Raw genomic sequence first — 12803 nt, 5'->3', positions numbered from 1 at the left:
AGATACATAGCCCAGATTGGTCGGCAAACTCAGTTTGTAGCCCAGGAGAACCCCAAACTCTTGTTCCTCCTAACTTTACCACCCAGGTGCTGGGGTTACAGGCCACCACACCCATATTCCCTGAATTTTAATCTCTTGCTTTCTCTCTGCACCTACTTCCTCTCGCCTGTGTTCCCTGCCACGGCCTTTTTCTGTGTTCTGTCAATCTTTCGCCATCCTTTTCCTTCTCGCCAGCCAAGTTTGTTTCTCAGATTTGTCTCCAGCTTCAGAACCAGCTATTGTGTCTTCCAAGTCTGGGTTCTCCAGCTGCTTTTCTCTTAGTTCAAGTCTTGGCCACAGCAGCAGACTCTGCTGTGCCTTGGCCCTTCAGGGACAGAGCGGCCCCAGCCTCTGGCCCAGCCCGCTGGTATATATAAAAAGGTATATGCACATCTTATTTATATCTGTATGGGGGCAGGAGGGGCAGACACTGGGGCCTTTGTGTAGCTGCTGCCCGCTGCCCGCCTGCCCGGCACTCCTCTCCCTTCATCTCTGCCACCCGCCCCATTCACTGCCCCCCCTCCACACAAAGGTTCCTGTGGGGCTTGCCAGCTTCCTCTGCCTGCCTTGAGGTGTGAGTGGGCACGGCACAGGGAGGCAGATGAGGGACCCAGAACTTTTTTTTCCAGGGCCTAGGAGGTTCTCCCCGTGGTGAAAATTCTGGAAAGAATAGGACTTCTCTACCATGTTGCTGTCTGTATCCGTTGTCCCTGGTTGTCCTCAGGTCCATAGGTGGCCTCTCTCCCGGGGGTGGGTCTGCCTGTCCACCTACTTTTTTCTCTGGCTCGTGGCTGCTTGTGTGTGGAACCAGGCAGCTTGCTACCTCAGGACCTTTGCACATGTCAACCACACTGATTTCTCTAGGCTTTAGTTTTCATGAACCTGTTCTAAAGATATCAACCCGAGATCCCTTTGCCTGGCCTATCTTTTCTTATGACCTACGCTCCTGGAGCCGCCATGTTTTAAGGCTCCGTGTCTTCCATTTGAATAGTAGCTCCTGGGGTCAGAAACTGCATTCGTGTCCCCGTTCTGAACCGCAGCAGCTTCTGACCCAGGACTTGTCACACAATGGTGCATGAGTTTTATTTATTTTTTATTTTTATTTTTTAACCGAGGTCAAGGATTCTGTGTACTTGTGCATCCCTTGGACCATGGTCCAAAATGGGCAGAGCTGGGATGAGGGAGGATAGGGACTGTGGGAGCTCAGAAGCGACCTTCCAGGCAGCCTGGCAGTTGGGGAGGCACAATGAGCAAAGCTGAGAGGGTAAGGAAGAACTAGCCAGGCCGTTTTCACCACGTGGGGAACAACCGAGGATTCAGGACAGGCCTGGCCTGTACTTCTTCCCAGAGGTCTCCGGCTTTCTCTTTCCGGAAGCTTCCTAGTTTGAACAAGTTTGAAGTCTTAGTGTTGCTTATGTGCTTTCTGTTCTTTTCTCTTTTGCGTTTTGAGATGGACTGTTCCCATGCAGCCCAGGTTGGCCTAGAACTTGTGTTGATGTTTCTGCCTCAGCCTCTTGCATGTTGGGATTATGGCTATCACTCGGCATCCAATCCTCCCAGCTCCCGAGCCTGACTGGCATCTCTGTGCACCTGCCTTTCTCAACCTTTCTGGACATCTCTCCATTAAACTTTCTCTGAGCGTTTGTTTTCTTTGGAGCGGAGAGCTGTTTCAAGACAGGGTTTCTCTGTGTAGCCTTGGCTGTCCTGGAACTAGCTCTGTAGACCAGGCTGGCCTTGAACTCAGAGATGTACCTGCCTCTGCCTCCCAAATGCTGGGATTAAAGGTGTGTGCCAACACTGCCTGGTTGTTCTCATCCATTTTTGCGGTATTTTTTCCCCATGTCTCTGGCTCAGTGAATTTAAAAGAAAAAAAAAATTGTGGTGTTGGGATGGAACCCATGGCTTCCCAGATGCTTAGGCAAGTAAGTATTCTACCACCTAGCAAAAGCTTCCCAGCCCCTCACTGGGGGATTCTAGGCAGGTCCCACGGAGTCACACACCAAGCCCCCCCCAATCTAGGCAGGGTTTCTACCACTTGAGCCCCACTCCCAACCCTTACCAACAGGCCTCTTGTTCCTCTCTCTCACCTCTGCTGCTTCCCACATTTTCTGGATCTTTCTGTAGAATTTTTCTTATTCTGCCTACTCCCTGGTTCCCAAACCCCAAATCCCTCCGCCCTAACCCCACCTGGCCACTGGGGAAAGGGGACTGACCCAGCCCCCCCTCCCCCCTGCACAGGTCAGCATGTCTGTTCTGTTAATAGTTAACCCAACCTCTATCTAAAATACACAGCAGCCAGGCTGGGGGTGACTCCCCTGTCCCCCACCCACCTACCAGCTGCTCTTAAAGGACCAGGTGTCTTCCACAGCTGTGAGCCCTTCCTGGAGCAGAGTGGCCAGGTGTGAGGAGGTTTTAGGGGGAGGGTGAAAGCCCCACTACGGGGCTGCAGCCCTGGATCAGCTAGACTTCTGAAGGAGGGGCGCTCCATCCAGCACCACCCCTGGTGTGGCTTATCACCTGGTGTATTTAATCAGGGATGGTTTTCCCAGCCCTGCCCTGAGCCCCAGGCTACAAGTGCTGGGGTTTCCTGAGAACTGGGGTAGGAGGGACGGAACCCCTGAGCCCAAGAACTAGAAGATACCGGGGTGTGTGCATGTGATACGTGTCTAAGTGAATGGGGAGGGGGCCCTGGTAGTACACCGACGGGCATGTGACAGTTCGTGTTCAGGTTAGGGAATATCTGGGGGGACGACCGGGCGCACCCTTGGGTCTCAGAGCTGAGCGTTGTGCAGTGGTGAGACACAACCCCCGACTCTCACTGTGCGCATACCATCCCTGTGGCTCCGCATTCCAATCCTTCCCCTAATCTCCCAGTAAGGGTCGCAGTAGGAATGGGGCAGGGTTCCTGGGGCCATCCTCTTTTTAACCCCTGTTTTGCCACAACCTACTTAGGCCCCAGACCCCGCCCCCTGACGTCAGGGAGCAGGAAATCCTGGTTAATGATCAGTCACCCAGGACAGGTGCGGGACAAGGCCGCGCACACATCAGAAGCAGCCGCGGCGGGTGAGAGCCTTTTACTTAGCTCCTGGTGTTCTAAGGTGGCCGCCATGTCCCCAGATGAAGGATGTGAGGAAGTTTCTCATTCTCAGGAGTGTCCACCTCTCGGACACCATCTGAAGTAAGAAGCCATCACCCTGCTTTTACGTATCTTATTTGCCCGGGAAGGTAAAGCTTACTTTCTCCGTGGGCAGTTCCCCTAGAAATGTACCTTCGGATAAATTGCTCTAGGAAGCCTCCCTCTTCCTTTCCACATTCTGAGTATCGGCCACCTACAGCGCATACCATTCCTATTCCCGGGCTTGTCTGTGGTCCCCATGCAAGAGCCAAACCCTGTCAAAACCTCAGTTCCATCGTTTGCAAAACCGGCCTCGACTACACCTTTTAATGAGAGCACAGCAAATGTACACTACAAACAGCCGCCTGCTGGACAAAGGGCGCCACCTAGTGGTCACATCGCAGAAGTCCGCTCTCTCGCAGGACACGTCCAGTCCCGAAGGGGGCGCAGCATCTCACGCAACTAAAGGGACCAAGTAGGGGGAATAAAAAAAAAAAAAAACCCAACCCATCTTTCGGTTTATTGAAGGAGGAAAAGGGTGGGAGGGTGCAATAAAATGCTTTTGCTTCATTTATAAAGAGCAAGTACTCAGGAGGTCCCTTCTCAAGGACAAGTGGGCTACCTCTCCCCCAACTACCAACAGCATAAAAGCCAAGCCAAGAAAGAAGGTAATCGGAGGGGCCCAGGAACTCCAAACACCAGCTCTGACAGGAGCCACAAGCTCTACCCCCACCCACAATGTATCTACCCCAGGGGATCCATCCGGGCAGGGAAAGAGGGTATATACACAGGTTAGGGTGGTACCAGGTTGGGTGGGTAGGGAATAATTTATCCGCAACTGCGGTGGGTGGGCAAGGGGGAGGGGAAAGTAGCCTGATGGCACTGATGGCCTAGGGGTCCCTTTCTTTCTTGACCTTGATGTCTCCAGCAAGGATGGTAGCGATCTCGCCCTGCATGAAGGCCCAGGGGACAGAGGAGCCCACCAGCGGACACTTGTCTCCGCTGGGGCAGTACACCTCTCCAGCTGGGCCCTGTGCCTTGATGAACTCTCGGGAGCAAGGAAAGCAGAACTTGTGTCCGGGTACTGAGGGACACTGCACGAAGTGGGTGTCTTCCAGCCTCTCTCTGCACAGGGTACAGCACAAGGGGGCTCCAGGGGTCGCCCCTGTGCCGCTACCACCCCCGCTGACAGCTTCAGCCCCCGCCGTGGGGCTAACTTCTGCCTCTCCGTTGCGCGCCACCAGGCGATGCTGGGTTGGTGGTTGGGTCGTGGAGGAAGCTGCCGGGCTAGCGCCACCTGTACGAACAGGGCCTCCACCCCCACCAGCATCCTTCAGTGAGTGGCCCAGGGCCTCGGCTACATTCTTGAGGGCAGCAATGGGTGAGGGTACACCAGGTGTGTCTGTAGAGTATGGGCCACCTGGTGCCACCCAGTGCCGCTGCTGCTGTTCCTCTGTAGTCATCTTCCCAGCTGATTCGCCCTCAGGCTCAGGGGATGCCTTGCGCCGGCGAGGCGTGGGTGCCAGGTTCCGGGATGGGGCTCGAGGTGGTGGGCCACACAGAGCAGCTGGGGCCGGTTCTGGGTACTGCTGGGGCAGGGCCTCCGCAGGAGCAGGCTCTCGGAAGCTGCGGACCCCATCGGTAAGCAGCTCTCCCAACTGGCGCCATTCCCCTGAGCCGTGGCGGCGTTCATATTCGAGGTACTTGAAGCCCGATGAGGCCAAGGCCTTGCCCGGCTCTCGAAGAGCATCATGAAACATCTGGCGAGCCACCGCAAGGACCCCTGCGTACACATTGCCAGAACCACAGGGGTATTCAGTGAAGAGCTTCAGCTCGAACTCGTAGCCAGGAGGTCGGGCAGTGGCATCAAAGGCGAACACCCTTCCCACCAGCCCGTGGTCCTTCTTGAAGCGGACATTGAAAGGGGCACAGGCGGACAGCGCCAATAGCTGTTCTCGCACAGCCTTGGGACGCCCATGCCACTCCTCCGCCCGGCCCCTCATGGCCTCGTTCAGTTCTGCCAAACAGTCCGCATTCCTCTGCTGCTTCTCCTTCTCGAAATCGGAGCCGAAAAGTGGACGAGCGGGGCTTAAGCCAGGTGCCAGCGTCAAGGCTCGGCCTCCGAGGCCAGACACTGCAGCTGCCAGCAGCCCGGGGGGCATCAAGCTGGGGATGGAGCCAAGCAAAGCCCTGCGTGCCCCTTCCGCCACGGCCTCCTCGCGGCCCAGCCCGTTGGCCAGGCGAGACCCCAGGGTGTACTCCAAAGCCGGCGAAGGCAGCGCCAGGCGGCTGGATGAAGTAGCCCTGTCATAGCGGTCCGGGCCTGAGACGCTACCTCCGGTCCCCGATGGCTGCGCCTGGGCCTGCGGAGGTGGCAACTGGGAGCCCTGGGAGCCCGTGGTGGCCAGGTCCTTGGAGGTCGGATGCTTGAGAGCCGGGGGTCCCGGCGAGCGGCCCTCAGGGAGCACGTGGCTGCGCTTGAGCTGGCGGGCGGCGTCGATGAGCAGCTCGATGCGGTCCGCGCCCTCGAAATTCACGCATCCACGGCACACGGCCTCGCTGAAGTCCCACACCATGGCCCACGGCATCTTGGGCAGGTCGCACAGGTAGCACCACTGGCGGCGGGACGCTTGCACGGACGCCATGGCGCCCCCCGGAGCGCCGCCAGGTGCCCCCGCTGTGCACCCTCCGCCCACGTTCGCTCCGCCGAGCCCGGGGACGGGCGCGCGAGCCACTCAGTCTGGCCTCCGGCTCGGCCTCCCCGCCGGATTCAGGCCCGGCCCCCCTTCCCCGCCCCCTGGGCCCTCAGCCTTTTTTTTTCCTCCTCACTCCCGCCTCCCGTGGAAAAGGCAAGCCACGAGCACGCACGTCGGCGCCCCCGTCCGGTCCGCGCCGCAAGCCGAGATGTACAGCTCCAGCTCTTCGATGGGCCTCGGGTGCCGCCGCCCCGGGCTCCCGCCTCTCGCGCTGCTGCCGACGCCGCTGCAACGGCCACCGCCGCCGCCTCCACCTCCTTCTTCTGCCCCAGAGGCCGCTTCGCAGGGAAAGTTACATAACGCGAGGGCAAAGCCTTCTGGGAAATGTAGTCCCGTCGGGGCTGCTTCTTAAAGGGGACTGGGCAGAAAGCAGTGGCGGGAAGAGTGGGCACGCGCAGCCTTCTGCATGCTTAATCTTCAATGTGCTTCGCCATGAAGCCGGGGTTCGCACACAGGGTTTACGGGACGGATCATGGATTCAGAAATGCTTGGAGCGGACAAGTTCTAGGCATGCAATTTTTTTCCCCTTCTTTTTTGAGATTTGGATTTATTCTTTAGCTTAGGCTGGCCTAAAGGCTAGCCTTTGTAGCCTAGCCTGGTTTCAGACTTGCTGCAATCCTTCTGCTTCAGCTTCCCTAGTGTTGGGATTACAGTCCTGAGACTCCATACCCAGAACCCGGCAAACATTTTCTGCTCTGACTTGCTGAGCAGTTTTAGAGAAAAGTCTTGCCCTCTCTGAGAATCCCGCCCCTTCAGAAGGGCCAATGACGGGTTAGGAAGGCAGCAGCAGTTTGAGATGGGGCGGAGAGGTTCTGATTGGATGGTTTTAAGTTTAAGGGAACGGGAAACAGGCAAGTGTCTTGGAGAGGGGTGTCTACTTGTCACTTTGTCGTCCCCCGGAGTCCTTAGCCTGAGGGAGGCCCACTGGCAACAGGATGAGAAGAGAGAGGGCTGAAGGCTTCAGAGCCAGGGCCTTATCTGTTAAAGGAGAGGCACTGAGCGCCTACCAATTCTGCTCCAGCTGTGCACGCGCTTTGGTCTTCAAAGGGTTACACAGTCAGCTTCCCCGCGCTCCCCCCAATTTCACTACAATTCCCAAAATGCTCTGCAAGACGGACGAAATGACGCACTTCCTCTGCTTGGAAGGTTGGGGGAGGCCTTCCCGATTCTTGCCCCCCCTTCCCCGCTTTGCTAAAGGGAATCTTCCCCCCCCCTCCCGCCATGGGAATGGGGTGGGAGTGCTTGGATTTGGACTGGGAGATCCTAGAGGTGGTTGCAGGGAGGGCAACGCCAGACCCTCAAGTGCTTAATGACCTGGTGGGCCCCATCTGCCTCTGGGTACCCCATGTTTTCTCAGATTATGGGGGAGAAGCGATGTATGTCGTCAGGTTTTTGTTCACATCAGCCTTTTCCCTTCACTCGGCCTGGGTCCCCGCTGATGCTCCCAAGAAATATCTGAGTATCTTGTCAATTTGTATTCATTCACCCGGGTTTGCACTCCGTAGAAGCTGCCTGCTTTCTCACCCCATCCCAGGGTTGTTACAGCAGCCATGGAGTTCTGCTATTTCAGCGTCACAATTTTACCTACCACCTGCACTACTATTTTAACACTTTTCTCCTTTAAACGAATTGCCTATTTTTGTCGTTTCCTGGGAGATACTATGTTCGCAACCATTGGTTTCGTGTACTACTGTTTATTTACTTTCTCTTGCTTATTTTTGGTGCTGGGATGGAATCCAGGGCCTTATGCTAAGTGTTCTGCCGCGGAGAAGTACTACCAGCCGTATTTTTTTGTTTTGTTTTGAGACTGGGTCTCACTAAGTGGCCCAGGCTGGCATGAAGCTTTGGATCCTCTGGTGGGCTGAGATTTCAAAAATACTTAAATAAGCCTGGCTTCAATTTTTTCTTTTATAAAAACAGGCAGGCTTCGCAGGCTAAACGGTGGTGGTGCACACTTTTAATCCTAGTACTCCATAGGCAGAGGCCGGTGGATATCTGAGTTCGAGGCCAGCCTGGTCTACAGAATGAGTTCCAGGACAGCCAATACTACAGAGAAATCGTGTCTGAAAAAGAAACACAGGTTGGCCTTGAACTCCCGTCAGCCTCCCTATTACTGAATTGCAAATGTACGCCATGATCCCCTGCTCTAAGTTCTTACAATTGTAAAAGTGTATTTTTAAATTCTGTGTAGTTCTTAGGAATCTGGCCCTCAGGCAACTGTCTTTACCTGAGTCATCCATCCAAGATGCTTTAACGAACTGCTCTCCTAACACAGGCCTGCATGAATGCTAACTAAATTCTCAAATTTGAAACATAGGTTGAAAACTTTTGGGGGGGGGGCAGGGTGTCGTTATTGTTCAGGCTGGCCTCAAAGTCAGTTTCTTGCCCTCAGCCATCTGAGTAGCTGGGACCACAACCTTCACTCTGGGCTTCCATACCAGGGTCAGTTAAGGCTTTTAGAAAGACAAGTTCAGGAGGTGTGGCCTGCAGGGGATGAAGGGAATAGTCTTAAATGCAGTGCTCTCGCCCAAGGCCTGTCTCAGAGCCCCAAGTTGATTGTATGAAAATAAGTTTATTGATTTCTTGTCAGCACTGAGAAGAAAAGGGGGGCTGAGCTGGGGAGGTCACAGGACGCAGCAGACGCAGCAACGGGAGGCAGAGGACCCAACCTATACCTCCCCCATCAGAATCCCGCCTCCCCCTCCGGAAAGGAAGTGGTCCTTTTCTACAATCTCATTTGTCTAGCGAACGCCCAACCCTTCCGAAGTCGGCTGGGGGAGTGGGGATGTCCCCACGCGTTGCTTCTCTTCAAGACAAGAACAGCAACTCTTAGGCAAAGGGGCATGTTGCAGAGCCAGGAGGTCCCCCTCCCACCCCACATGGGGCAATATAACAACATAAAATTGATGGCTTACAAGTTGGGGGTTACAGGAGGCAGTCAGGCAGACACCACTGTACCAGAGAAAGGGGCTGAGGGCTTCCCACCCAGGGGACCCACTCAGAGAATCAGGCACTAACTAGCACAGGAAGTGGGGTGCTCACTTCCCTAGAGCAGGAAGCCAGGGTGCAGCTAGGATGGGCAAAGAGCAGCTTCCTCCTCGACTGTGCCAAGCAGGGAGAGGGGGTTGCAGGCAGGAGCGTAGAAGGGAGTAGATTTCACGGAGACTTCCAGCGACTCCGCCTCTTCCGTGTAGGGAAGCCTTTCTTCCTTTTGTGTGGTGGTGAGTCGTGGAGGGGTACTGGTGGAGCTGGGGGTGGTTTGGGCACCCCTTCCTCGCTTCTAGGGGAGATGATCACTCCCCTAGCTGCTACTACAGCCCCATCCACGACAGCAGCTACCACGGACACAGGCTCTGAGGGGACCTCCACCTTGGGGGCAGGTGGTGGCAGAACTGGCTTGGGAGGTGGGGGCGGAGGCGGAGGTGGGGGCGGAGGCAGCGGGTCAGCTGGGGTTCCCGGCAGAAGGGGTAACAGGGCGCTGAGGGCCTCGCTCAGTTTGGCCAGTCCCTGCCGAAGGGTGCCAGCCAGCTCCCTGATGGCATTGGCAGTCTCCTGCTGAGCCCGCAGAAAGTCCAGGGACTGTTCTGGGGCTGAGGTGGGCCGAGGAGGTGGTGAGCTAGGGGATGAAGGTGCCACTTGGGCCAGCGGCGTGGGTGGCGGTGGAGGGGCAGGTAGAGGTGAAGACAAGGCCAGGCGGGGCAGCTGGACAGGCTGCATGGCTGCAGGGGACGGGGACTCACCCTCCTTGGCTTCAGGGACATTGCAAGAGGGCCGGGCTGAGGACTCTGGGCTGCTGGAGCCCCCTTTGCTCTGGGCTGCGGTATCTGTAAAGAGAGAGACCTTGGGTAAGTTATAATGAGCCTGCAAGGCTTCATTTCCCGATTTGGCTTCCTGGCCCCCAGAACAATCTCAGTTCCTTCCTCCTCTGATGAAACAGGGTCTCTAACCTGCAAATCCTGACCCTCTTGCTTCAGCTTCTAAACGCGGGTAGTACAGGTGGGCTCTACCATACTTGGCTTGACTTTGCCTTTTAGACATGCTGGCACACACCTGTTAACCCAACTGCTTAGGAAGCCAAAGCCAGAAGGAGATTGAGAAGCTGAATGCCTGCATCCACTGCTTACTCAACTTGGATTATATTACACCACATACACCCCTTAAAAAACAACAACCAAACACCCTAAGATCTCTCCCACCCCAGGAAACACACACACCTCAAAACCCGAACAGCTATCAAGACTCATGCCTGAAATATTTGTATTCTGGAGCATGAAGCCGGATGATTGATTGGTTGGCGCTCAACCTGGGATGTATAGAGAAACTGTGTCTCAAAAACAAGAAAACAAAACAACAAACCCAGTTGTAATACCACCCAAGTTAGAGCCTGTCAAGAGAACAGAGGCCTGTGACATCAGTCTCTGAATGCAGAGTCATCGACGCATTAAACCTGGTGGCCAGCTTCAGAGGACAAAAGCCTTCAAAGTCTTGCTGTCCTAGGTAGCAAGAGGCTCTGTGTGCTCCCCAGAGTTCAGAATCATCTGGACACTCACCATTCACCTCTCAGCTGGAGTCCCTGGAGAGGAGGCAAGAACGGCTGGTGGCGCGCTGGCCATACTTCCTGGAAGCTCTCTCCAGCCATGAAGGCAGGGGAAGGGCTTCCTAGTTCTGTCCCTGCCTGCTGGGCTTCCCAACCTGGGACCTGATTCACACTCTTGGACTTGAACAGTCTGCCGGGAGGACTAAGGTCCTGGGTGACCTGAACCTTTTCCCTGAGCTGGGGACTGGGGCTCTCTAATCTTCAGGGGGAATTCTTCGAGTCTGTGCACTGTCTACTGACACTCCCAACTCAGTACTGAGCTCCTGACCTTCTTCCTCTTCCACCCCTGCTTCAGAGACAGCGGCTCCATCCTTTAGCTGGGGCTCAAGTATGTCCTTCATTCATTCCCTGTTCTTTTCCTATTCTGGAGCTGAAGAGTTTCATACAAGCTAGGTGTGTGCTCTCCCATTAACTCCATCAGCAGCCTGTGTCAGGGAGTGCTCTGTGTGGGCGTGCAGAAGGGATATGTGTGAGGGATATGTGCACCCATGTGGACGTGGACTGTCCAACTCATTTTTGAGACCGGTTTCTCCTGGACTTTGCTGATTTGGTTTGACTGGCTGGACAACGTGACCCCAGGGTCCTCCTGACTCCACCTCTTGAGTGCTGGGATTTCACTTAAGTGAAGTACACAGGACTTTTAAGCCTGGGTTCAGAAGACTGAACTCAGAACTTCATACTTCTCTGGCAAAAGCATTACCAACTGAGTTCTTTCTTCAGTCCATTTTAGAAGAAATATTTTTAATTTATTTCATTATTTAATCTTGGTTTTTCTTTTTTTAAAAAATATTTATTTATCATATATACATTATTCTGTCTACATGTATGTCTGCATGCCAGAACAGGGCACCAGACCCCATTACAGATGGTTGTGAGCCACCATGTGGTTGCTGGGAATTGAACTCAGGACCTTTGGAGGAGCAAGAAATGCTCTTAACCTCTGAGCCACCTCTACAGCCCTCTTGGCTTTTCAAGATAAAGAGTTTCTCTACGCACACGCCCTGGCTGTTCTGGAATTCTGTAGATCAGGCTGACCTTGAACTCAAGAGACCCACCCACACTCCAGGGCTAGCAGCAAAGGGCCTGTGATGACCAGCCCCCAGCTACAGTTTTTTTTTTTTTTTTAAGTTTAATTCTGTGTCTGCGTGTGACTGTGTGGGTCTGTGCGTGCGAGTACAGACGCTCCAGAGGCCTCGTGGTTCTGAGTGGCTGGTGTGGTTGCTGGGCCCTGAGCCTGTGACCTCTGTAGACAGTGCAGGCTCTTAACTTCTAAGCCACCTCTCCAGCTCCCACGCGAGTTGAGACAGGATTCTGCTGACTTTCCCAGGCTGGCCTTGAACTTCCATCTACTTTAGCCTCCTTTAGTAGCAAAGACCACAGGCCTGCACCTCCACACCCCATGCAGGTGTCATTCCACACAAACCGCATTAAATCCAACACCCAATTTAGACTCTTTTTGAGTCCAGACCTCTGGCCTTGTCAGATCACTATCATCTCCCTACCGGCTCCCCACCCTCATCCAATGTACCCTCAGTCCCTTCACCATCAGCCTTGTACGGTACCACTACAACACACCCAGACTCCAGGAAGGAGTCTAGGCACGACCAACAGCTTCCCTGTACTGGAAATGTCAGAACAAGCTGATCTACAGATACAGATAGGAGATCAGTGACTGCCTAGGGCTGGAGCAACCCGTGTGGTGGCTCCAGGCCTGTAGGCTCTACTGTTATCTCCTTGGCTCTTATCTAAAGTGGCAGCCAGGCCTTTCGCCCTAAGGGATTTCTTCTAGCGCTCATTTCCCCTAGGTATGGAATCCCTGTTTGTTGTCTGTCTAATCACTCTATGTGGGCTGGGCCCCACCAACCCAGGCTTCACTGTGCTAGCTGCTGTTTTCCCAGGCTTAGGACTCCAGGCCTCAAGTACTAAGCAGGGGCTCTACCATTGAGCCACAACCTAGCCCCTCACTGGGGGATTCTAGGCAGGGCTCTACCACTGAGCTATTGAACAGCCTTCTTTTCCATGTTATTTTTTAAAAAATTATTTCACGCTGGGCAGTGGTGGCACATGCCTTTAATCCCAGCACTCAAGAAGCAGAGGCAGAGTTTGAAGCCAGTCTGGTCTACAAGAGCTAGTTCGAGGAGTGCCTCCAAAGCTACAGAAAAACCCTGTCTCAAAAACCCAAAATAAACAAACAAACAAATAAATAAATAAATTTCATATTTACTCATTTGTGTTTTGGGGGTTCAGGCACACATGCCATGTTGTACATGTACAGGTCACAAGACAACTTGTTTTC

At 54.4% G+C, this 12803-nt stretch overlaps 2 protein-coding genes across 2 annotated transcripts in view; both read right to left on the bottom strand.

The window, feature by feature from the left end:
* Nucleotides 1-3701: 3701 nt before the first annotated feature.
* Nucleotides 3702-6421, bottom strand: Irf2bp1 (interferon regulatory factor 2 binding protein 1). The gene has a single exon (XM_005370256.3). It carries the CDS (start codon nucleotides 5797-5799, stop codon nucleotides 4045-4047), a length of 1755 nt encoding a protein of 584 aa, XP_005370313.1. The 5' UTR covers nucleotides 5800-6421; the 3' UTR covers nucleotides 3702-4044.
* A 1548-nt stretch (nucleotides 6422-7969) lies between these two features.
* Nucleotides 7970-12803, bottom strand: part of Mypop (Myb related transcription factor, partner of profilin) — a 10383-nt gene continuing 5549 nt past the window's right edge. Inside the window, exon 3 of the mRNA XM_005370255.3 lies at nucleotides 7970-9734. Coding sequence (XP_005370312.1) covers nucleotides 9067-9734 — 668 coding nt within the window. The 3' untranslated portion in view covers nucleotides 7970-9066. The remainder of the gene's footprint in view (nucleotides 9735-12803) is intronic.

The sequence above is a fragment of the Microtus ochrogaster genome, unplaced genomic scaffold, assembly GCF_000317375.1.
Source record: "Microtus ochrogaster isolate Prairie Vole_2 unplaced genomic scaffold, MicOch1.0 UNK74, whole genome shotgun sequence".
Taxonomy (NCBI): domain Eukaryota; kingdom Metazoa; phylum Chordata; class Mammalia; order Rodentia; family Cricetidae; genus Microtus; species Microtus ochrogaster.
This window is presented reverse-complemented; position numbering and strand designations above follow the sequence as displayed.